Source organism: Oncorhynchus nerka, linkage group LG8, assembly GCF_034236695.1.
Source record: "Oncorhynchus nerka isolate Pitt River linkage group LG8, Oner_Uvic_2.0, whole genome shotgun sequence".
Lineage (NCBI taxonomy): Eukaryota > Metazoa > Chordata > Actinopteri > Salmoniformes > Salmonidae > Oncorhynchus > Oncorhynchus nerka.
This window is the reverse complement of record NC_088403.1, coordinates 39,332,839-39,357,116: the sequence shown is the minus strand read 5'-3', so window position 1 is coordinate 39,357,116 and position 24,278 is coordinate 39,332,839. Positions and strand designations below refer to the sequence as shown.

At 41.5% G+C, this 24,278-nt stretch overlaps 1 protein-coding gene across 1 annotated transcript; it reads left to right on the top strand.

Annotated features, from left to right (window-relative positions):
• Positions 1-5,550: 5,550 nt before the first annotated feature.
• Positions 5,551-23,614, top strand: LOC115133295 (oligosaccharyltransferase complex subunit ostc). The gene is made up of 4 exons (XM_029666381.2): positions 5,551-5,928; positions 14,627-14,720; positions 14,876-15,073; positions 23,307-23,614. The coding sequence occupies exons 1-4, from the start codon at positions 5,790-5,792 to the stop codon at positions 23,323-23,325; spliced, it is 450 nt and encodes a 149-aa protein (XP_029522241.1). The 5' UTR covers positions 5,551-5,789; the 3' UTR covers positions 23,326-23,614.
• Positions 23,615-24,278: the final 664 nt, after the last annotated feature.

Here is a 24,278-nt window from a genome sequence, read left to right as displayed (position 1 = left end):
AACTTCTGGAGGTCACAGTGGGGCAACGATATTTGGCTTTCCCATGGATCTGAACGCTCCGCCCGTGTCACTACAATGAAAAATATCTTTGGTGGTAATATTCTACACTCGGAATGTGACCCCATGTGACCCCTTTGGTCACTTTATTTGTCTTGTGATCAGTTACTGTAAACTTCTACGGGTACAACACCAGACATGAGAATGATGAGTTGCTTGAATCTATAGAGAAACATATACTTCATTGGTTATCTAAATTTCCCAATTCGTTATTATTGATAGGAGGGGACTTTAACATTACAATAGATAATTCAACTGATAGATGGCCCCCAGGTAGGCCAACCAATCAGAATTTGGGTTTAATACTTTTTATGGAAAAGTTTGATCTTACTGATATATGGAGAGAGAGGTTTCCGGCCGAAAGATCATTCACTTGGAGTAACAAAACAGGTTCCAGACAATCCAGAATAGATTTTTGGCTTATATCCAAATGTATTGATGGTGAGTGTGTTACTACAAATATTTGTACTACTCCCCTCACAGACCATAGGGCTATTTACATTGATATCAAAATATGTACCCCTGATACGAACCTTGGTAGAGCATCCTACTGGAAGCTAAATAGCTCATTATTAAATAATGATATAGTTAAATTTGAGGTTAAAGATCTGCTATCACACTTTTGGGAAATGGCTTGTGAAGAAAAATCTTATTGCAAGAACTGGGAGCTCTTTAAATTTGAGGTGTCCAAATACCTTAGAAAATATGGTAGTAATCTTGCTAAGACCAGAAGAGCTGAGGAGGAAAAGGTGATCATTAAGATAACTTCCTATTCTCAGAGGTCCCCAGCCGACCTCTTGGGGGAGGAGAAGATGGAACTAATTGAGTTACAAAATAAACTGGATAATATACACTGCTCAAAAAAATAAAGGGAACACTTAAAAAACACAATGTAACTCCAAGTCAATCACACTTCTGTGAAATCAAACTGTCCACTTAGGTAGCAACACTGATTGACAATAAATTTCACATGCTGTTGTGCAAATGGAATAGACAACAGGTGGAAATTATAGACAATTAGAAAGACACCCCCAATAAAGGAGTGGTTCTGCAGGTGGTAACCACAGACCACTTCTCAGTTCCTATGCTTCCTGGCTGATGTTTTGGTCACTTTTGAATGCTGGCGGTGCTTTCACTCTAGTGGTAGCATGAGACGGAGTCTACAACCCACACAAGTGGCTCAGGTAGTGCAGCTCATCCAGGATGGCACACCAATGCGAGCTGTGGCAAGAAGGTTTGCTGTGTCTGTCAGCGTAGTGTCCAGAGCATGGAGGCGCTACCAGGAGACAGGCCAGTACATCAGGAGACGCGGAGGAGGCCATAGGAGGGCAACAACCCAGCAGCAGGACCGCTACCTCCGACTTTGTGCAAGGAGGAGCACTGCCAGAGCCCTGCAAAATTACCTCCAGCAGGCCACAAATGTGCATGTGTCTGCTCAAACGGTCAGAAACAGACTCCATGAGGGTGATATGAGGGCCTGACGTCCACAGGTGGGGGTTGTGCTTACAGCCCAACACCGTGCAGGACGTTTGGCATTTGCCAGAGAACACCAAGATTGGCAAATTTGCCACTGGCGCCCTGTGCTCTTCACAGATGAAAGCAGGTTCACACTGAGCACGTGACAGAGTCTGGAGACGCCGTGGAGAACGTTCTGCTGCCTGCAACATCCTCCAGCATGACCGGTTTGGCGGTGGGTCAGTCATGGTGTGGGGTGGCATTTCTTTGGGGGGCATTCCTCCATGTGCTCGCCAGAGGTAGCCTGACTGCCATTAGGTACTGAGATGAGATCCTCAGACCCCTTGTGAGACCATATGCTGGTGCGGTTGGCCCTGGGTTCCTCCTAATGCAAGACAATGCTAGACCTCATGTGGCTGGAGTGTGTCAGCAGTTCCTGCAAGAGGAAGGCATTGATGCTATGGACTGGCCCGCCCGTTCCCCAGACCTGAATCCAATTGAGCACATCTGGGACATCATGTCTCGCTCCATCCACCAACGCCATGTTGCACCACAGACTGTCCAGGAGTTGGCGGATGCTTTAGTCCAGGTCTGGGAGGAGATCCCTCAGGAGACCATCCGCCACCTCATCAGGAGCATGCCCAGGCGTTGTAGGGAGGTCACACAGGCACGTGGAGGCCACACACACTACTGAGCCTCATTTTGACTTGTTTTAAGGACATTACATCAAAGTTGGATCAGCCTGTAGTGTGGTTTTCCACTTTAATTTTGAGTGTGACTCCAAATCCAGACCTCCATGGGTTGATAAATTTGATTTCCATTGATCATTTTTGTGTGATTTTGTTGTCAGCACATTCAACTATGTAAAGAAAAAAGTACTTAATAAGAATATTTCATTCATTCAGATCTAGGATGTGTTATTTTAGTGTTCCCTTAATTTTTTTGAGCAGTGTATATAAATTAAAAGCAGAAGGAGCCTTTATTAGATCTAGGAAAAAATGGATTGAGGAGGGAGAACAGAATTCATCCTATTTCTTTAGACTTGAGAAATTTCACTCTAAAAATAACACTATCTATAAGTTAAACATTGATGGTGTTATTACAGATGACCAAAAAAATATCGCTAAATACTGTAGAAATTTTTACTGAAAATTGTATAGCTCTATGTACTGTCAGGAATCCACAGATATGTTTTTTAACTCACTGAATAATGTTCACTCTATCAGTGATATAGAATCTAAACAGTGTGATGAACCCATCAAAGTTGAAGAGATTATATAGTGTATCAAACATCTAAAGAACAATAAATCACCAGGTGTTGAAGGAATTACATCAGAATTTTACAAATTATTTTCTGAACAAGTAGCTCCCTTCCTATTTGAAGTCTTTTTAAAGAGTATTAAAAACAATGTTCTCCCTCCTACAATGAGTCAGGGGTTAATAACACTGATACCTAAGCCTAAAAAAGAAGTGCTGCTCATCGATAACTGCCGTCCAATTTGTCTTCTTAATAATAACTTATAATAACTTCTTTAAGAATTAAAGAAGTCCTGGATGCAATCATTGATGAAACACAGTCTGGCTTCATGAGGAACAGACATATTTCTAACAATGTCAGACTAGTATTAGACATACTTGACTACTCAGACCTAATAACTGAGGATAGCTTCATATTATTTTTAGATTTTTTTTAAAGCATTTGACACAGTAGAGCATTGGTTTCTCTACCACTCCCTTGAGAGACTTGGCTTTTGGGATTTTTTCTGTAAGGCTATCAAGACTCTCTATGCAAATGGTAACAGCTCTATCAAATTGAAATATGGCACCTCACCTAGATTTGAGTTAAAGAGAGGAATTCGGCAAGGTTGTCATATCTCTCCGTACCTGTTTTTATTAATCACCCAACTTCTTGCAAATTCTTTAAATAATAGTCCTGTACAAGTTATTTCCATAGCTGGTAAAGAAATTATTATAAGCCAGCTGGCTGACGATACTACTCTTTTTCTGAAAGACGCTAACCAAATTCCCATATCGATCAATGTGATACAATCCTTTTCCAAAGCATCTGGTCTATATCTTAACATTAATAAATGTGAACTCATAGCTGTCAAAGATTGTGTGACACTTCATATTATGGTATTCCAGTAAAAGAAGAACTTACATATTTAGGCATAACCATTACAAAGGATCAGAAGTCTAGAGGCTTACTAAATTTTAACCCTCTTATTAAAAAAACCCAGAAGAAACTAAATCAATGCTACAGAGGGACTTATCTTTAAAAGGTAGAGTCCTAATAACCAAGGCTGAAGGTATCTCTAGACTAACATATGGTGCTCTATCTTTATATCTTGACAGTAAAATAAGCAAGGAGATAGACCAGATGCTTTTCAACTTTCTTTGGAGAAACCGTACCCATTACATTAGGAAAACTGTTGTAATGAACACTTATGAGATTGGTGGACTGAATTTTCTGGACTTTACTACTTTAAATAATACTTTTAAGATCAATTGGATAAAACAATTCCTAAGAAGACCCATTTCTATCTGGAATGTTGTTCCTCATCATGTCTTCTCTACTTTTGGTGGCCTTAACTTCATTGTTGTTTTGCAATTATAATATTGACAAAGTTCCAGTGAAACTTTCTGCTTTTCATCGGCAGGTTTTCTTGTCATGGTCCTTAATTTATAAACACAAGTTTTCTCCACACAGATATTATATATGGAATAATCGGGATGTATTGTATAAAAATACATCTTCGTTTTTAGAATATTGGTTCCGAAATAATATCCTATTGGTGAGCCAACTGGTAAATGCAGAGGGTCTTTTACTCAGTTATAAGGAATTCTTATCACTTTACAAGGTCCCTGTAACACCTAAAGATTTTGCAATTGTTTTAGATGCCATTCCCTCAGGTGTTGCTATGTTTTTCAGGAACGTGTCAAGACCTGACCCTCAGAGCTTACCTTCTGTTGAGATTTGTTTCTCTTTTGGTCCATTCAACAACAGAGCGATACGATCCTTGTTTCAGCAGGATGTTGTATCTATACCTTATGTTATGCCTTATTGGAATGGATTTATTGATAATATCTGTTGGAAAAAAGTTTGGATGTTGCCACACACATACCTACTTGTGAACAAAATTAAGGAAGTTTCCTTTAAAATTATTCATAAATATTATCATGCCAACCACTATATGAAGAAGTTTAAGGAAAACATCAACTCAAATTGCTCCTTTTGTAATGACCACCCAGAAACAGTGTTGCATCTTTTTTGGCATTGTATGCATGTTAGAAAACTGTGGCAAGACATCAGTAGGTTTATAATTGAAGATTTTACACTATTGTGGAGAGATGTACTGTTTGGATTCTTTACGTACAACAGAAATAAGCTGAAACATTTTTATGTAATTAATTTCATTATTCTTTTGGCCAAATTTCATATACACAAATGTAAATTTACAAACAGAAAACCACATTTTCGTACCCTACAAATTGAAATTGAACTGTATTTTAAGACGGTTAAATGCTCTACTAACAAAAAAGCTGTTAGAATTCTAAGTATATGCATGTCCCTTAAGGTCCTTGTGAAATTGTAATGTGATATTGTACCCCCTAGCTCGATTGTCCATTGTTTGTAATCTATGTATGCTTGTGTTCCCTCGTGTGCTTTATGTATCGATTTGTTGTTAATTAAAAAATATAAAAAATAAAAAAGGTTGGGGAAAAAAATATATATATATTTTAAGATAAATGCAATGGTGACCGTGGTGCAACTTGGAAATAGCACAGGGACTGGGAGACTAGTCAGGGCCGAAGGAAAGATGAACGGAGCTAAGTACAGAGAGATCATTGATAAAAACCTGCTCCCCAGAGAGGCCAAAAAACCCGCAACCAATACATTTTCAATCGCAACATCGTTCTCAAAGTAAACTGCGAGGTTGCAACCTGGAAACACTGATGGGGGTAGATAGAACAAAAGGGTTTGCGCTATAACCGTTGATTGTCGCACAACATCTACGTCACCGCGAAGGTCTTACCAGATAAATGACCCATTTCAAAGTAAAATAGACCTTTCGTCACCCTTTGTCAGTATTCGGGTACAGTGATTTTGGATATGACATTTTTCGATTCATGAAATCCATTTTCTAATTCAAATAATGGCACTGGCTTATTAAGTGTTTATCAACGCACTCGATTTTCGGTACTTCCTGGACACGTCGACGTAGCGGACAGAAACCAGAAATCTGTTTACCGAAAAAGTACATTCGTTTTGAATTATGGAGACGTTATACGGTATACCTTTCGCAGTGTTGGAATGTCCAAATATAAAACTCAAAAAGCCGTCATGGTTGCACATGCCCTCTGCTATGACAGTCTATGCGATCGTTATTGTATCGTACTTTCTCATTACTGGAGGTAAGTTGTCGAACACTGCTGCTAGCTGTAACAGATCATGGTTAATACAGCCCCAAACATGCTTTGCTTTGGCTGTAACGTTATAAACCAAGTTACGTCCATCTAACTAGCTATGTGTTAAAAACGATATTCAACAATCACAAGTATTGTATGCAGTTAGCGATAGCTGGGATACTCAACTAGTCTTAGTCGACTCAACGATTTACGATGGAGTTGAGTGGTGACTAGTGTGGCTGGACTGGCACCCCGTCACACAAAATTTCGTTGTTTTATATGTATAGATGTGTGTAATTGTGGGATATTCTTAGGGTGCTGAAATCCAGTATATGTGATGTGTGATGTCAGCTCCAGTGTGCCCACATCAATCATTGCTATACTCTATCTTTTAAATCGTGGAGTTGCGTTTAACTACTTAACTCCAGGATTTGTAATTTATGCAAAATGATTTAGTTAACATACACATTGAGGAAAAACCAGTACATGCAGTCAGACCAATACAATCGGCTAATCGGTGTTGCAAAAATGAAGGGATTTCATAAGAACACATAATTAACATTACACACCAGTTTTGTGCCAACCATCAACCAAATCTGCTTTTTCCAAGCACACCCATGTTTGTGCAGTAATGTTGAACTTTTTTTTGATGTAGCTAGCGAACAAGTAACTTTAGTTAAACAAAGGGTAGCTTTACTGTGTGTCTATTAAGTAATTGGTAGCTTGGTAATTTCGAGTCTTATTAATCAGGCAGTAATACACACTTAATTGGTATAAACAATAAAACCAATACCTGCAAAATCATGTAAATGTTCCTTACAAGCTCGAATGTTAAATGCAATTACATTTTAACATACTATACCTGTTTATTTGTGCGGTTTGTCCTTCAGCTGCTAGACATGAGACAATATCTACAAGGAATATCTACAAACACTTTTTGAGAGCCCATAAGTACAGTGCATTCGTAAAGTATTCAGACCCTTTGACATTTTCCACATTTTGGTTACGTTGCAGCCCTATTCTAAAATGGATTAAATTGTCCCCCCCCCCCCCAATCTACACACAATACGCCATAAAGACAAAGCAAACATTACATAAAATAATAATTGTAACCAATGTAAATGTAATATTTCCTTTTATTTATGTGTGTATGGATGTATTTGTGTATATGTATGTATGTATATGTATGGATTTTTAATGAATTTATTTGCAAATTATGGTGGAAAATAAACTTTTGTTATTGACCAAATACTTATCTCTATAATTTGTTATATACCCTTTGTTGGCAATGACAGAGGTCAAACGTTTTCTGTAAGTCTTCACAAGGTTTTCACACACTGTTGCTGGTATTTTGGCCCATTCCTCCATGCAGATCTCCTCTAGAGCAGTGATGTTTTGGGGTTGTTGCTGGGCAACACGGACTTTCAACTCCCTGCAAAGATTTTCTATGGGGTTGAGATCTGGAGACTGGCTAGGCCACTCCAGGACCTTGAAATGCTTCTTATGAATCCACTCCTTCGTTGCCCGGGCGGTGTTTTTGGGATCATTGTCATGCTGAAAGACCCAGCCATGTTTCATCTTCAATGCCCTTGCTGATGGAAGGTTTTCACTCCAAATCTCACGATACATGGCCCCATTCTTTCCTTTACACGGATCAGTCGTCCTGGTCCCTTTGCAGAAAAACAGCCCCAAAGCATGATGTTTCCACCCCCATGCTTCACAGTAGGTATGGTGTTCTTTGGATGCAACTCAGCATTCTTTGTCCTCCAAACACGACGAGTTGAGTTTTTACCAAGAAGTTATATTTTGGTTTCATCTGACCATATGACATTCTCCCAATCTTCTTCTGGATCATCCAAATGCTCTCTAGCAAACTTCAGACGGGCCTGGACATGTACTGGCTTAAGCAGGGGGACACGTCTGGCACTGCAGGATTTGAGTCCCTGGCGGCGTAGTGTGTTACTGATGGTAGGCTTTGTTACTTTGGTCCCAGCTCTCTGCAGGTCATTCACTAGGTCCCCCCGTGTGGTTCTGGGATTTTTGCTCACCGTTCTTGTGATCATTTTGACCCCACGGGGTGAGATCTTGCGTGGAGCCCCAGATCGAGGGAGATTATCAGTGGTCTTGTATGTCTTCCATTTCCTAATAATTGCTCTCACAGTTGATTTCTTCAAACCAAGCTGCTTACCTATTGCAGATTCAGTCTTCCCAGCCTGGTGCAGGTCTACAATTTTGTTTCTGGTGTCATTTGACAGCTCTTTGGTCTTGGCCATAGTGGAGTTTGGAGTGTGACTGTTTGAGGATGTGGACAGGTGTCTTTTTTACTGATAACAAGTTCAAACAGGTGCCATTAATACAGGTAACGAGTGGAGGACAGAGGAGCCTCTTAAAGAAGAAATTACAGGTCTGTGAGAGCCAGAAATCTTGCTTGTTTGTAGGTGACCAAATACTTATTTTCCACCATAATTTGCAAATAAATTCATTTAAACATCCTACAATGTGATTTTCTGGATTTTTTCCCCTCATTTCGTCTGTCATAGTTGAAGTGTACCTATGATGAAAATTACAGGCCTCTCATCTTTTTAAGTGGGAGAACTTGCACAATTGGTGGCTGACTAAGTACTTTTTTCCCCCACTGTACGTACGTACGTACATACATACATACATAAGTATTCAGACCCTTTACTCAGTACTTTGTTGAAGCACCTTTTGGAAGCGATTACAGCTTCGAGTCCTCTTGGGTATGACGCTACAAGCTTGTCACCTTTATTTGGGGAGTTTCTCCCATTTATCTCTGCAGACCCTCTCAAGCTCTCAGGTTGGATGGGGAGCGTCACTGTATAGCTATTTTCAGGTCTATCCAGAGATGTTCGATCGGGTTCAGGTCTGGGCTTTGGCTGGGCCACTCAAGGACATTCATAGAATTGTCCTGAAGGCACTCCTGCGTTGTCCTGGCTGTGTGCTTAGGTTCGTTGTCCTGTTGGATGGTGAACCTTCTCCCCAGTCTAAGGTCCTGACCGCTCTGGAGCAGGCTTTCATCAAGGATCTCTGTACTTTGCTCCGTTCATCTTTCCCTCGATCTTGACTAGTCTCCCAGTCCCTGCCGCTGAAAAACATCCCCACAGCATGATGCTGCCACCACCGTGCTTCACCGTAGGGATGGTGGCAGGTTTCCTCCAGATGTGACGCTTGGCATTCAGGCCAAATAGTTCAATCAGGGTTTTATCAGACCATATAATCTTGTTTCTCATTGTTTGAGACTCTTTAGGTACCTTTTGGCAAACTCCATGCCGGCTGTCATGTGCCTTTTACTCAGGAGTGGCATTTGTCTGGTCACTACCATAAAGGCCTGATTGCTGGAGTGCTGCAGAGATGGTTGTCCTTCTGGAAGGTTGTCGAATCTCCAGAGAGAAACTCTGGAGCAACTGTTAGTGACCATCAGGTTCTTGGTCACGTCCCTGATCAAGGCCCTTCTCCCCCGATTGCTCATTTCGGCTGGGCGGCCACCTCTTGGTGGTTCCAAACTTCTTCCATTTTAAGAATGATGGAGGCCACTATGTTCTTGGGGACCTTCAATGCTGCAGAAATGTTTTGGTACCCTTTCCCAGATGTATGCCTCAACAAAATACTGTCTCGGAGCTCTACGGACAATTCCTTCGACCCCATGGCTCGGTTTTTGCTCTGACATGCACTGTCAACTGTGGGACCTTGTATAGAAAGGCCTTTCCAAATTAAGTCCAATCAATTGAATTTACCACACGTGGACTCCAAGTTGTAGAAACAGCTCAAGGATGGTCATTGGAAATCGGATGCACCTGAGCTCAATTTCGAGTCTCATAGTAAAGGGTCTGAATACTTATTTACATAAGGTATTTCCTAAAATAAAAAATTATGTTTTCGCTTTGTCATTGTCGGGTATCGAGGGGTCTGATTACTTTCCGAATGCACTGTACATGATTTGGTTCAGCACAGAGTTAAAATACGTTTTATATTGGATATTCAGTTCTCCTCAATTTTGCCATGACAATGAACATTGTATATTCTGAATCAGATGAGGGAGAACAGTCCACACTTTGCTATTTTTTTTGTTGTTGTATAAATTAAGAAATCACTCAACGTGTGGATTGTTCTCCCTCGTTCAGAATATACTATGTTCAAAGCCATGGCATGCTTGGTTCAATAGCTACACTGAGCAAACATATAAATGCAACATATACAGTGTTAATCCCATGTTTCATGAGCCGAAATAAAACATCCCAGAAATTTTCCATATGCACAAAAAGCTTATTTTTCTTTAATTATTTGGGACAAATTTGCATGCATCCCTGTTAGTGAGCATTTCTCCTTTGCCAAAACAATCCATCCAACTGACAGGTTTGGCATATCAAGAAGCTGATTAACCTGTCTAGGAGGAACCCCTCGCCAACAGCCAATGAAATTGCAGGGCGCCAATTACAAATCAACAGAGATCTCAAAAATCAAATTTCTCAAACATACAAGTATTAGGCACCATTTTAAAGATACAAATCTCGTTAATCCAGCCACAGTGTCTGATTTCAAAAATGCTTTACAGCGAAAGCTCCACAAACGATTATGGTAGGTCACCACCAACCCCAGCCATTTTTCCAGCCAAAGAGAGTTGTCACAAAAAGCACCAATAGAGATAAAATTAATCACTAACCTTTGATGTTCTTCATCAGATGACACTCATAGGACTTCATGTTACACAATACATGTATGTTTTGTTCGATAAGGTTCATATTTAAATCCAAAAATCTTATTTTACATTGGCGTGTTACGTTCAGTAGTTCCAAAACATGCAGTGATATTGCAGAGAGCCACATGAATTCACAGAAATACTCATTAGAAATGTCAATGAAAATATAATTGTTAGACATGGAAATATAGATACACTTCTTTTGTTAGGGCGTTTGGTAAACAAATCCAAATGCGCGATCTGGTCCATTCGGACGAAACGTTCAAAAAGTTATATTACAGGTCGAAGAAACTTGTCAAACTAAGTATAGAATCTATCTTTAGGATGTTTTTATCATAAATGTTCTATAATGTTCCAACCAGAGAATTCCATTGTCTGTAGAAAAGCAATGGAACGAGAGAGAACTCTCAAGTGAAAGCGCGTGACTTAGAACGAGGCTGTAGGCAGACCCCTTAGTCAAACATCTCCCATCCGACACCCCCTTTCACATGAGAAGCCTGAAACAACGTTCTAAAGACGGCGGACATCTAGTGGAAGCCTTAGGAAGTGCAACATAACCAATATCCCACTGTCTATTCAATAGGGGGGAGTTAAAATACTACAAACCTCAGACTTCCCACTTCCTGTTTGGATTTTTTTCTCATGTTTTTGCCTGCCATATGAGTTCTGTTATACTCAGACATCATTCAAACAGTTTTAGAAACTTCAGAGTGTTTTCTATCCAATACTACTAATAATATGCATATATTAGCATCTGGGACTGAGTAGGAGGCAGTTCACTCTGGGCACGCTATTCATCCAAAAGTGAAAATGCTGGCCCCTATCCCAAAGAAGTTAAACAGCATGATTATTACACAGGTGCACCTTGTGATGGGGACAAAAGGCCACTCTAAAATGTGCAGTTTTGTCACACAACACAATGCCACAGATGTCTCAAGTTGAGGGAGTGTGCAAATGGCATGCGGACTGCAGGAATGTCCACCAGAGCTGTTGCCAGAGAATTTAATGTTAATTTCTTTACCATAAGCCGCCTCCAACGCTGTATTAGAGAATTTGGCAGTACGTCCAATCGTCCTCACAACCACAGACCACATGTATGGCGTTGTGTGGGCGAGCGGTTTGCTGATGGCAACATTGTGAACAGAGTGCCCAATGGTGGCGGTGGGGTTATGGTATGGTCAGTTATAAGCAACACACAACGAACACAATTGCATTTTAGTGATGGCAATTTGAATGCACAGAGATACTGTGACGGGATTTCGAGGCCCACTGTCGCGCCATTTGTCCTCCATCACCTCATGTTTCAGCATGATAATGCACGGCCCCATGTCGCAAGGATCTGAACACAATTCCTGGAAGCTGAAAATGTCCTAGTTCTTCCATAGCCCATTGAACATGTTTGGGATGCTCTTGATTGACATGCACAGCGTGTTCCAGTTCCCACCAATATCCAGAAACTTCGCACAGACATTGTAGAGGACTGGGACGACATTCCACAGTGCACAATCAAAAGCCTGATCAACTCTATGATAAGGAGATGCAGTGCTGCATGAGGCAAATGGTGGTCAAACCAGATACTGACCGGTTTTCTGATCCACGCCTCTACCTTTTTTTAAGTTACCAACAGATGCATATCTGTATTCCCAGTCATGTGAAATACATATATTAAAACTAGCCTAACATACTGACCTGACATACTCACTCACGCTGCGTGCGCAAGCTGTACACACATGTTATTCAATCATTGCAGCCAAGTCCCGTCTCTCCCATCTCCTCATTGGTTTTTAGGAGCATATACCCACATATGTGATTGAAAGATGAGCTGAGGTCTACACTAGAGTCCAGTGAGTAGTGGTAATGCCTCTTAAAGTTTGTTGTCAACCGCTATATAAAGTCCAAAGAAGAAGACTGAAATGGGAGAGATTACGAGAAACAAACTCGGTTTATCGTTTTATGTGTGGATTAATTGTCGGAGTAGAGGACCTTGTGCATTTCAGATAAAAAAACAACCCAACGTTTATATCGCAGGGCAAATTAGCTAGAAACAGCATGCTAGCTAGTGAAATTGCCATACATTTTTGCTTATCGACCTGTCCCCAAGTGAATATAATTGGTTCAGAGTTCGTTTTGATATTTCAACCTGTGTCCTGCGCGCGATGGCGGAAGCATGCATAGTCTGGTCAGCATCTAACTTTACCTCTGTACCTAACTAGAGGTCGACCGATTATGATTTTTCAACGCCGATACTTTTAATTATTTATTTTTTTGTAATAATAACAATTACAACAATACTGAATGAACACTTATTTTAACTTAATATAATACATCAATAAAATCAATTTAGCCTCAAATAAATAATGAAACATGTTCAATTTGGTTTAACCTCTTGCTTCTACTCGGGACGCTTGCGTCCCAACTAGAGCTCTGGAAATGCAAATGCGCTACGCTAAATGCTAATAGTATTAGTTAAAACTCAAAAGTTCATTAAAATACACATGCAGGGTATCGAATTAAAGCTACACTCGTTGTGAATCCAGGCAACTAGTCAGATTTTTAAAATGCTTTTCGGCGAAAGCATGAGAAGCTATTATCTGATAGCATGCAACACCCCAAAAGACCCACAGGGGACGTAAACAAAATAATTAGCATTTCGGCGTTACACAAACCGCACAATAAAATAGAAAACATTCATTACCTTTCACCATCTTCTTTGTTGGCACTCCTAGATGTCCCATAAACACTATTTGGGTCTTTATTTCGATTAAATCGGTCCATATAAAGCCTAGATATCGTTATATGTAGACTGTGTGATAAACGAAAAAAACATTGTTTCAAAACGTAACGTCATTTTTTAAAATTCAAAAAGTCGACGATAAACTTTCACAAAACACTTCGAAATACGTTTGTAATGCAACTTTAGGTATTAGTAAACGTTAATAAGCGATAAAATTCATCAGGAGGCGATGTAAAGATCATTAGCTGTCCGTCTGGAAAAATGTCCGGCTAGAAACTCAACGAAAATATCCGGTCCTAGACCTGAGGAGATACGGTGCCCTGCATGTGTTTGACCAAGAAAAAACTCGAAGGGAAATGACAAGACTCTAGACACCGTGTGGAAGCTGTAGGTACTGCAACCTCAGTCAATTAATTGTGGTTCACCTTTATCAATGGGTTCAAGTAGCGCATGGATATATTTTCCCATTTTCAGTGATCAGTTTTTCCTGTGCTTTTCGATGTAAATGCCGTTCTGGTAAAGCCACAGCAGTGATTTAACCAGTTTTATAAACGTCTGAGTGTTTTCTATCCACACAGACTAAGCAAATGCATATACTATATTCCTGGCATGAGTAGCAGGGCGCTGAAATGTTGCGCGATTTTTAACAGAATGTTCAAAAAAGTAGAGGGTCGACTTAAGAGGTTAAATAAAGATTAAATAAAGGTGTAAAATCGGTGTCCAGAAATACCGATTTCCGATTTGTTATGAAAACTTTAAATCGTCCATTCCGATTAACCGGTTGACCTCTATACCTAACTATATAACTACAGACACTCTTAAAAAGTCGGGTAAACAATACTGTGGATAATTTGTGTCATTTTGAGCAGCTGAAGGAGTTAACTTTAAATTTAATTTTATTCAACATTCTGGCTTGTAATTAACATTTTACAAGATTTTGCAAGAATTCATTTCAGGCTGTATATACCAATTGTGTATTACCTCCTGATTAATTACACTAGGTAATGTTAAACTATATTCTAAGAGTAGCTTCCCCCACACTGTGGCTAATGAACCTTGAGTCATTTATTAGGCGATTTGTATAGGCTACTTGAAGAAAGCCAGCTCAGATGGTCTGGGCTAGCATTGCACCTTCTTTTGCCCTCGCACATCACGTTTACCATGCCAATGCATAGCTAACTATTGATTTTCTATCTAGTTACTTTAGCTAAATATTTCGAAGGGCTTTCATCGTGTCTCTCTCCCATCTGCAGGCATCATCTACGATGTCATTGTGGAACCACCTAGTGTGGGTTCAATGACTGATGAACATGGGCACCAGCGGCCTGTTGCGTTTTTGGCATACAGGTAAGTACGCTGCCCCTTTGCCAGTGTATGCTGTTCCTGCATTGTCAATGCTTGGGGCCATCATTTACCCCATTTATCATAATTATCTGCATTGTATTGCCAAATATGTAAAGGGGGTAGTCATAAACACTTTATTTGTTCTCTTTCACATGAAGAGTGAATGGCCAGTACATCATGGAGGGGTTGGCCTCCAGTTTCCTCTTCACTATGGGAGGCTTGGGCTTCATAATCCTGGATCGCTCCAATGCCCCAAACATCCCTAAACTCAACCGCTTCCTCCTGCTGTTCATTGGTTTTGTAAGCGTCCTGCTCAGCTTCTTCATGGCCAGGGTGTTCATGAGAATGAAACTGCCGTAAGTAATGTCTTGTGAAGATTTATTAGGATACCTCCAAATCAAAACACATGCAACTAATGTCTGTGGGGTGAGGATAAATTAGCTATTTTCTGATGGACAGCACAACACAAACCTAGGCCCTTCCCCAACACACTGCTCCCATTGAAAACCATTAAGTTGCTGCGTTTTTTAAACATTTGTTTGTCTAGTTTGAAGACGACCTAATCGTCACAACGCAAGCAACACTCTTGATAGGATGGTTGAGATGGATGTTTGGGTGTTGCACAACCACTCAAAAGATGTACAGTGGGGCAAAAAAGTATTTAGTCAGCCACCAATTGTGCAAGTTCTCCCACTTAAGATGAGAGAGGCCTGTAATTTTCATCATAGGTACACTTCAACTATGAAAGACAAAATGAGAAAAAAAAATCCAGAAAATCACATTGTAGGATTTTTAATGAATTTATTTGCAAATTATGGTGGAAAATAAGTATTTGGTCAATAACAAAAGTTTATCTCAATACTTTTGTTATATACCCTTTGTTGGCAATGACAGAGGTCAAACGTTTTCTGTAAGTCTTCACAAGGTTTTCACACACTGTTGCTGGTATTTTGGCCATTCCTCCATGCAGATCTCCTCTAGAGCAGTGATGTTTTGGGGCTGTTGCTGGGCAACACGGACTTTCAACTCCCTCCAAATATTTTCCATGGGGTTGAGATCTGGAAACTGGCTAGGCCACTCCAGGACCTTGAAATGCTTCTTACGAATCCACTCCTTCGTTTCCCGGGCGGTGTGTTTGGGATCATTGTCATGCTGAAAGACCCAGCCACGTTTCATCTTCAATGCCCTTGCTGATGGAAGGAGGTTTTCACTCAAAATCTCACGATACATGGCCCCATTCATTCTTTCCTTTACACGGATCAGTCGTCCTGGTCCCTTTGCAGAAAAACAGCCCCAAAGCATGATGTTTAGACCCCCATGCTTCACAGTAGGTATGGTGTTCTTTGGATGCAACTCGGCATTCTTTGTCCTCCAAACACGACGAGTTGAGTTTTTATCAAAAAGTTATATTTTGGTTTCATCTGACCATATGACATTCTCCCAATCTTCTTCTGGATCATCCAAATGCTCTCTAGCAAACTTCAGACGGGCCTGGACATGTACTGGCTTAAGCAGGGGGACACGTCTGGCACTGCAGGATTTATGTGACTGATGCTAGGCTTTGTTACTTTGGTCCCAGCTCTCTGCAGGTCATTCACTAGGTCCCCCCGTGTGGTTCTGGGATTTTTGCTCACCGTTCTTGTCATCATTTTGACCCCACAGGGTGAGATATTGCATGGAGCCCCAGATTGAGGGAGATTATCAGTGGTCTTGTATGTCTTCTATTTCCTAATAATTGCTCCCACAGTTGATTTCTTCAAACCAAGCTGATTACCTATTGCAGATTCAGTCTTCCCAGCCTGGTGCAGGTCTACAATTTTGTTTCTGGTGTCCTTTGACAGCTCTTTGGTCTTGGCCATAGTGGAGTTTGGAGTGTGACTGTTTGAGTTTGTGGACAGGTGTCTTTTATACTGATAACAAGTTCAAACGGGTGCCATTAATACAGGTAACGAGTGGAGGACAGAGGAGCCTCTTAAAAGAAGAAGTTACAGGTCTGTGAGAGCCAGAAATCTTGCTTATTTGTAGGTGACCAAATACTTATTTTCCACCATAATTTGCAAATAAATTTATTAAAAATCCTACAATGTGATTTTCTGGATTTTTTTTTCTCATTTTGACTGTCATAGTTAAAGTGTACCTATGATGACAATTACAGGCCTCATCTTTTTAAGTGGAGAACTTGCACAATTGGTGGCTGACTAAATACTTTTTTGCCCCACTGTACATACGAGATGAGTAATGTAGGGTATGTAAACATAAAAGTGGCATAGTTTAAAGTGGCTAGTGATACATGTATTACATAAAGACGCAGTAGATGATATAGAGTACAGTATATACATGAGTAATGTAAGGTATGTAAACATTATATTAAGTGGCATTCTTTAAAGTGGCTAGTGATACATTTTTACACCAATTTCCATTATTAAAGTGAGCTGGAGTTGAGTCACTGTGTTGGCATCAGCCACTCAATGTTAGTGGTGGCTGTTTAACAGTCTGATGGCCTTGAGATAGAAACTGTTTTTCAGTCTCTCGGTCCCTGCTTTGATGCACCTGTACTGACCTCGCCTTCTGGATGATAGCGGGGTGAACAGGCAGTGGCTCGGGTGGTTGTTGTCCTTGATGATTTTTATGGCCTTCCTGTGACATCGGGTGGTGTAGGTGTCCTGGAGGGCAGGGAGTTTGCCCCCGGTTATGCGTTATGCAGACCTCACTACCCTCTGGAGAGCCTTACGGTTGTGGGCGGAGCAGTTGCCGTACTAGGCGGTGATACAGCCCGACAGGATGCTCTCGATTGTGCATCTGTAGAAGTTTGTGAGTGCTTTTGGTGACAAGCCGAATTTCTGCAGCCTCCTGAGGTTGAAGAGGTGCTGCTGCGCCTTCTTCACAATGCTGTCTGTGTGGGTGGACCAATTCAGTTTGTCCGTGATGTGTACGCCTAGGAACTTAAAACTTACTACCCTCTCCACTACTTACTCGTTGATGTGGATAGGGGGGAGCTCCCTCTGTACAGGAGAGGGCTCAGAACGCACCCTTGTGGGGCCCCAGTGTTGAGGATCAGCGGGGTAGAGATGTTATTACCTACCCTCACCACCTGGGGGCGGCCCGTCAGGAAGTCCAGTTCCCATTTGCACAGGGCGGGGTCGAGACCCAGGGTCTCGAGCTTGATGACGAGGTTGGATGGTACTATGGTGTTAAATGCTGAGCTGTAGTCGATGAACAGCATTCTCACATAGGTATTCCTCTTGTCCAGATGGGTTAGGGCAGTGTGCAGTGTGGTTGCGATTGTGTCGTCTGTGGACCTATTGGGGCGGAAAGCAAATTGGAGTGGGTCTAGCGTGTCAGGTAGGGTGGAGGTGATATGGTCCTTGACTACTCTCTCAAAGCACTTCATGATGACGGAAGTGAGTGCTACGCCCCGTAGTCGTTTAGCTCAGTTACCTTAGCTTTCTTGGGAACAGGAACAATGGTGGCCCTCTTGAAGCATGTGGGAACAGCAGACTGGGATAAGGATTGATTGAATATGTCCATTAACACACCAGCCAGCTGGTCTGCGCAAGCTCTGAGGATGCAGCTGGGGATGCCGTCTGGGCCTGCAGCCTTGCAAGGGTTAACACATTTAAATGTTTTACTCACGTCGGCTGCAGTGAAGGAGAGTCCGCAGGTTTTAGTAGCGGGCCATGTCAGTGGCACTGTATTGTCCTCAAAGCGAGCAAAGAAGTTATTTTGTCTGTCTGGGAGCAAGACATCCTGGTCTGCGACGGGGCTGGTTTTCTTTTTGTAATCCGTGATTGACTGTAAGACCCTGCCACATACCTCTTGTGTCTGAGCCGTTGAATTGCAACTCTACCTTGTCTCTATACTGACTCTTAGCTTGTTTGATTGCCTTGCGGAGGGAATAGCTACACTGTATTCGGTCATGTTTCCGGTCACCTTGCCCTGATTAAAAGCAGTGGTTCGCGCTTTCAGTTTTGCGCGAATGCTGCCATCAATCCACGGTTTCTGGTTTGGGAATGTTTTAATAGTTGCTGTGGGTACGACATCGCCGATGCACTTTCTAATGAACTCGATCAGCGTATTCGTCAATGTTGTTATTGGACGCAATGTGGAACATATCCCAGTCCACGTGATCGAAGCAGTCTTTGAATCAGATTGGTCGGACCAGCGTTGAACAGACCTGAGCCCGGGAGCTTCTTGTTTTAGTTTCTGTCTGTAGGCTGGAAGCAACAAAATTAAGTCGTGGTCAGCTTTTCCGAAAGGAGGGCGGGGGAGGGCCTTATTTGCATCGCGGAAGTTAGAATGGCAATGATCCAGGGTTTTACCAGCCCTGGTTGCACAATCGATATGCTGATAGAATTTAGGGAGTCTTGTTTTCAGATTAGCCTGGTTAAAATCCCCAGCTACAATGAATGCAGCCTCAGGATATGTGGTTTCCAGTTTACATAGAGTCAAATAAAGTTAGTTCAGGGCCATCTGTGTCTGCTTGGGGGAGAATATATACGGCTGTGATTATAATCGAAGAGAATTCCCTTGGTAGATAATGTGGTCAACATTTGATTATGAGGATTCTAAGTCAGGTGAACAGAAGGACTTGAGTTCCTGTATGTTGTTATGATCACATCACGTCTCGTTAATCACAAGGCATACCCCCCCCCGCCCTTCTTCTTACCAGAAAGATGCTTGTTTCTGTCGGCGCGATGCGTGAAGAAACCAGCTGGCTGCACCGACTCCGATAGCGTCTCTCGAGTGAGCCATGTTTGCGTGAAGCAAAGAACGTTAGTCTCTGTCTCTCTGGAGTGCTACCCTTGCTCGGCTTTCATCAACCTTGTTGTCAAGAGACTGGACATTGGCGGGTAGTATGCTAGGGAGTGGTGCGCGATGTGCCCGTCTCCGGAGCCTGACCAGAAGACCACTTCGTTTGGTCACCTCCCTGACCAAGGCCCTTCTCCCCGAATTGCTTAGTTTGGCTGGGCGGTCAGCTCTAGGAAGAGTCTCGGTGGTTCCAAACTTCTTTGATTTAAGAATGGAGGCCACTGTGTTCTTGAGGACCTTCAATGCTGAGGAAATGTTTTGGTAACCTTCCCCAGATCTGTGCCTCGACACGTTCCTGTCTCGGAGGTCTACGGACAATTCCTTCGACCTCATTGCTTGGTTTTTGCTCTGACATGCACTATCAACTGTGGGACCTTATATAGATAGGTGTGTGCCTTTCCAAATCATGTCTAATCAATTGAATTTACCAAAGGTGGACTCTAATGAAGTTGTAGAAACAAGGATGATCAATTGAAACGAGATGAACCTGAGCTAAATTTGGAGTCTTATTGCAAAGGGTCTGAATACTTATGTAAATAAAGCTTTTCTGTTTGGGGTATTGTGTATACTGTAATTTCCGGACTATAAGCCGCTACTTTATTCCCACGCTTTGAACCTCGCGGTTTATACAATGACGCGGCTAATTTATGGATTTTTCCCACTTTCACAAGATTCATGCCGCCAAAAAGCTGAGCACCGTCACATAATGTGACGTAAATCGAGCGCGCTCAAACTTCCCATCATTCTGATTATGGTAGTAATTTTGTCACCCTCATCATAGCAAAGACACGGAGAAATGCATATGATGCAGCTTTCAAGTTGAAGGCGATCGATCTGGCTGTTGGAAAAGGAAATAGAGCTGCTGCACGGGAGCTTGGCCTTACTGAGTCGATGATAAGACGTTGGAAAGCAGCGTGAGGAACTGACTCAGTGCAAAAAGACAACAACAGCTTTAAGAGGGAAGAAAGCAGATGGCCCAAAGTATTTGCAGCCACTCGACATCAGTGTAAATCGTGCATTTAAGGTGGCACTCCTTGTTCAGTGGGAGGCTTGGATGACAAGTGGGGAGAAATCCTTCACTAAAACGGGGCCGCATGCGAAGAGCAACTTATGGTCAAGTCTGCCAGTGGGTCCTGACAGCGTGGAGCATTGTCGAAAAATCCACTATCATCAACGGGTTTCGAAAGGCTGGACTGCTGCGTGTTGAAGGGGCAGCATGAGCTCAGCGGGGTATTTGCCTCCGGATGAAAGTGACGAGAGCGACAATGAAAACGATCCAACATCGGCTGAAGCAATTCTGAGGCTATTCAACTCCGACACCGAAGGAGATGGCTTAAGTGGTTTCAGTGCACAGGAGGAGGAAGATAAGTGACCAATGACTTTCTTGGTAGGCCACTGTTTAATTTTTGTTACAAGCCGTGTTTCGTTTAAAGGCTGTGTAAAGTTCATTTGTTTCAATGTACCGGTAGGCACCTGCGGCTTATAGACATGTGCGGCTTATTTATGTACAAAATACATATTTTTTAATAATTCAGTGGGTGCGGTTTATATTCAGGTGCGCTTAATAGTCCAGCAATTACGGTAGGTAGATTTTTTATTTTTTATTTTTTTTAACAATTTAATCCAGTTTAGAATAAGGCTGTAACAAAATGTGACAAACGAACTGGTAGTTATACACACAGCAATAATTTTACTTCTTGTTTTTTCTCTATTGCCATTGTCTTGGCTGGAAGAAGATTTAGTGAATTGGGAGGTGCAGAGTAAGAATACAGTAGGGGGAGTGCAAGTGATTCTCAAATGTAATGTTGTATGCGTTCTCAACACTCGTCCTCGCTAGAACGTCTTCGGGGAATGCACTCGGCGCATGAGTGTGGAGCACTATAGTATGCATATAGAGAAACACCCACTGTTTTTGACTCTATGATAATGTTGGCAAAACACTATGGATTTATCTCCAAATGGCACCCTGTTCCCTATATAGTACACTACTATTAACCGGGGCCCATACTTCCCTGGCAAAACTAGTGCACTATATATGGATGTTTTTTAAATGTTTTAATTTATCCTTTATATAACTAGGCAAGTCCGTTAAGAACAAATTCTTATTTACAATGACGGCCTAGGAACACTGCCTTGTTCAGGGGCGGAACAACAGATTTTTACCTTGTCAGCTCGGGGATTTGATCTAGCAACCTTTCGGTTACTGGCCCAACGCTCTAACCACTAGGCAACCTTACGCCCCAATAGGGTGCGGTCATTTGGTACAAAACCTATCAAATATCGAAGGAAGCTAAATATAGGCCTATCCCATTGGGCACCGACGTCAGGTCAACATCCATTCCACGTTGGTTCAATGTAATTTTGTGTGTGCCCAGTGGGATATCTAAAAACCTATATTTTGAGTGGAACATCCCTTGTCAAGGCACAGTAGTGTTGTCATCAAAATTGCATTAGCATTGCATTAGTTGCATTAGCAGCTCATATTTCATTTTATGTGATATAATTGGAATGGAAAAGGCGCAATTCTCGCTCACCATTAAACTCATTATTTTATTTAAACAACTATTAAAAGCTTGACATTTCAGCCTTCATCAGAACAATGACAGAGGGAATAGACAAGTACATGTAGGGATGGGGGGGAGACAATTAGGGAGAACTCTATTCAGCTGGCAGTGCCAATGAGAGGTGTGGCAGTCAATTCAAGTAGGTCCGCAGGGTAAGAGGTACTGTGGTCAAAGGCAAAATACAGACTAGAAAACAATAATGCAATGGAAAATGCTATGCAATCAAATTACAACTGCAAAAGATAGTGAAGATATAAAATCATTGCATTGTTCAGGAACACGTATTTTCCATGAAGTATTTGTTCCAAAATAAATGTCCTTGAAGGCAGATAAAGCACATATGCGTTTTATAATAAGATCAAACACTTTTGCATGTGAACTGGGAATCCTAAGTCATTACTCCACTTGCTTGACATGCATCACTTTGTTTTGAGCCGACTTCGCTTTCAGCTTTGAACTGGACACCTGGCTCAAACCCAGGAGGTGTTTTTCACCTGGTTCAAACCCCTTATGACCTGTGAATCGGGCCAGCTTAATCAATGTTCTGATTAAGGCCATTGATAAATGCTGAAACATCAAGCTTTTACTCGTTGTTGTTCAAATAAAATTTGTGTTTAATGGTGAGTGAGCATTTCCCCTTTTCAACTCACGTTGGTTAAGCGCCCTCCACTTCCACGTTGGTTAAGCGCCCTCCACGATTCATCACTCAATGGTGATCTTAGGCTTGTGTGCTGCTGCTCAGCCATGGAAACCCATTTCATGAAGCTCCCGACGAATAGTTATTGTGCTGACGTTGTTTCAAGAGGCAGTTTGGAACTCTGTAGTGAGTGTTGAAACAGTTTTTTCCACTTCACAATAACAGCACTTAAAGCTCTATCAAGGCAGAAATCTGAAGAACTGACTTGTTGGCATCCTATGACGGTACCACGTTAAGTCACTGAGCTCTTCAGTAAGGCCATTCTCTTGCCAAAGTTTGTCTATGAAGATTGCATGGCTGTGTGCTCAATTTTATACACCTGTCAGCAACAGGTATGGCTGAAGGGGTGTCAACATACTTTTGTATATATAGTGTGTATATCAATCAGTTATTTACCTGAACTGCTGCCAAATATTTAAAGTTTTGTCATTGAGGATCCTCCTGTTTGTTAATTTTGACCGCACGTGTTGAAAGCCTACTCTAATCTGTCTCTACCTTTCCTTTTATATTTCCCTGCAGTGGGTACCTCATGGGTTAAAGATGGACACAACATATTCCAAAGATGAAGAAAGAAGTGCAAAGACATGTATAATTTGCACAATCACTGATTATGTAATAATGCTTCAATTGATTTAAGCCAGCCTAAACATTCAACACAAATTTAAATTGCAAATTTAGAATTGACAGTAACATCCTTCCCGAGCAATACGTCTTTGACCATGTTTGAGTGATGTATTAAAGGCCAGTGCTGTCAAAAATGAGATTTCCTGTGTTTTATATATTTCCCAAGGTTTTAATAATAAATAAATATAATGTGAAAATGATAATTGGTGGGATGGAGTTTTTGCCTGCCTTGTGACATTACCAGGCGGTATGATAATACAAGTTTTCCCAAACTCGGTCTTGGGGCCCCCCCAGGTACACATTTAGTGTTTTGCTTTCGCACTGCACAGCTGATTCAAATAATCAAAGTTTGATGATCGGGAAGTCATTTGCATCAGCTGATTAGTGCTAGGGCAAAAACCAAAACGTGCACCCGGGACAGAGTTTGGGAAACACTGAGTTAATAGACCAATAGCATAGCTCCTTGAAAGCAGCAGCTCTAGCCTTTAGCTCAGTGCGGTTGTGGCCTGTAATCCATGGCTTCTAGTTGGGGTATGTACGTACGGTCACTGTGGGGACGATGTCATCGATGCACTTATTGATGAAGCCAATTTTTATTTTTCCTTTTATTTACAGTATATCACAAAAGTGAGTACACCCCTCACATTTTTGTAAATATGAGTATATCTTTTCATGTGACAACACTGAAGAAATGACACTTTGCTACAATGTAAAGTAGTGAGTGTACAGCTTGTATAACAGTGTAAATTAGCTGTCCCCTCAAAATAACTCAACACACAGCTCCGTGATGTGCCCTCTAGTGTACAGATTAAGTGGCATATAGAAAGACAGACAAACTACAGCTCACATAAATAGGCCAAAATTGAT

Coding starts and splice junctions, on each gene's coding strand:
- LOC115133295 (XM_029666381.2), top strand. CDS start 5,790: ATGGAGACGTTATACGGTATACCTTTCGCAGTGTTGGAATGTCCAAAT. Junction 5,929..14,626: donor GTACTTTCTCATTACTGGAG/GTAAGTTGTCGA, acceptor TCCCATCTGCAG/GCATCATCTACGATGTCATT. Junction 14,721..14,875: donor GTTGCGTTTTTGGCATACAG/GTAAGTACGCTG, acceptor TTTCACATGAAG/AGTGAATGGCCAGTACATCA.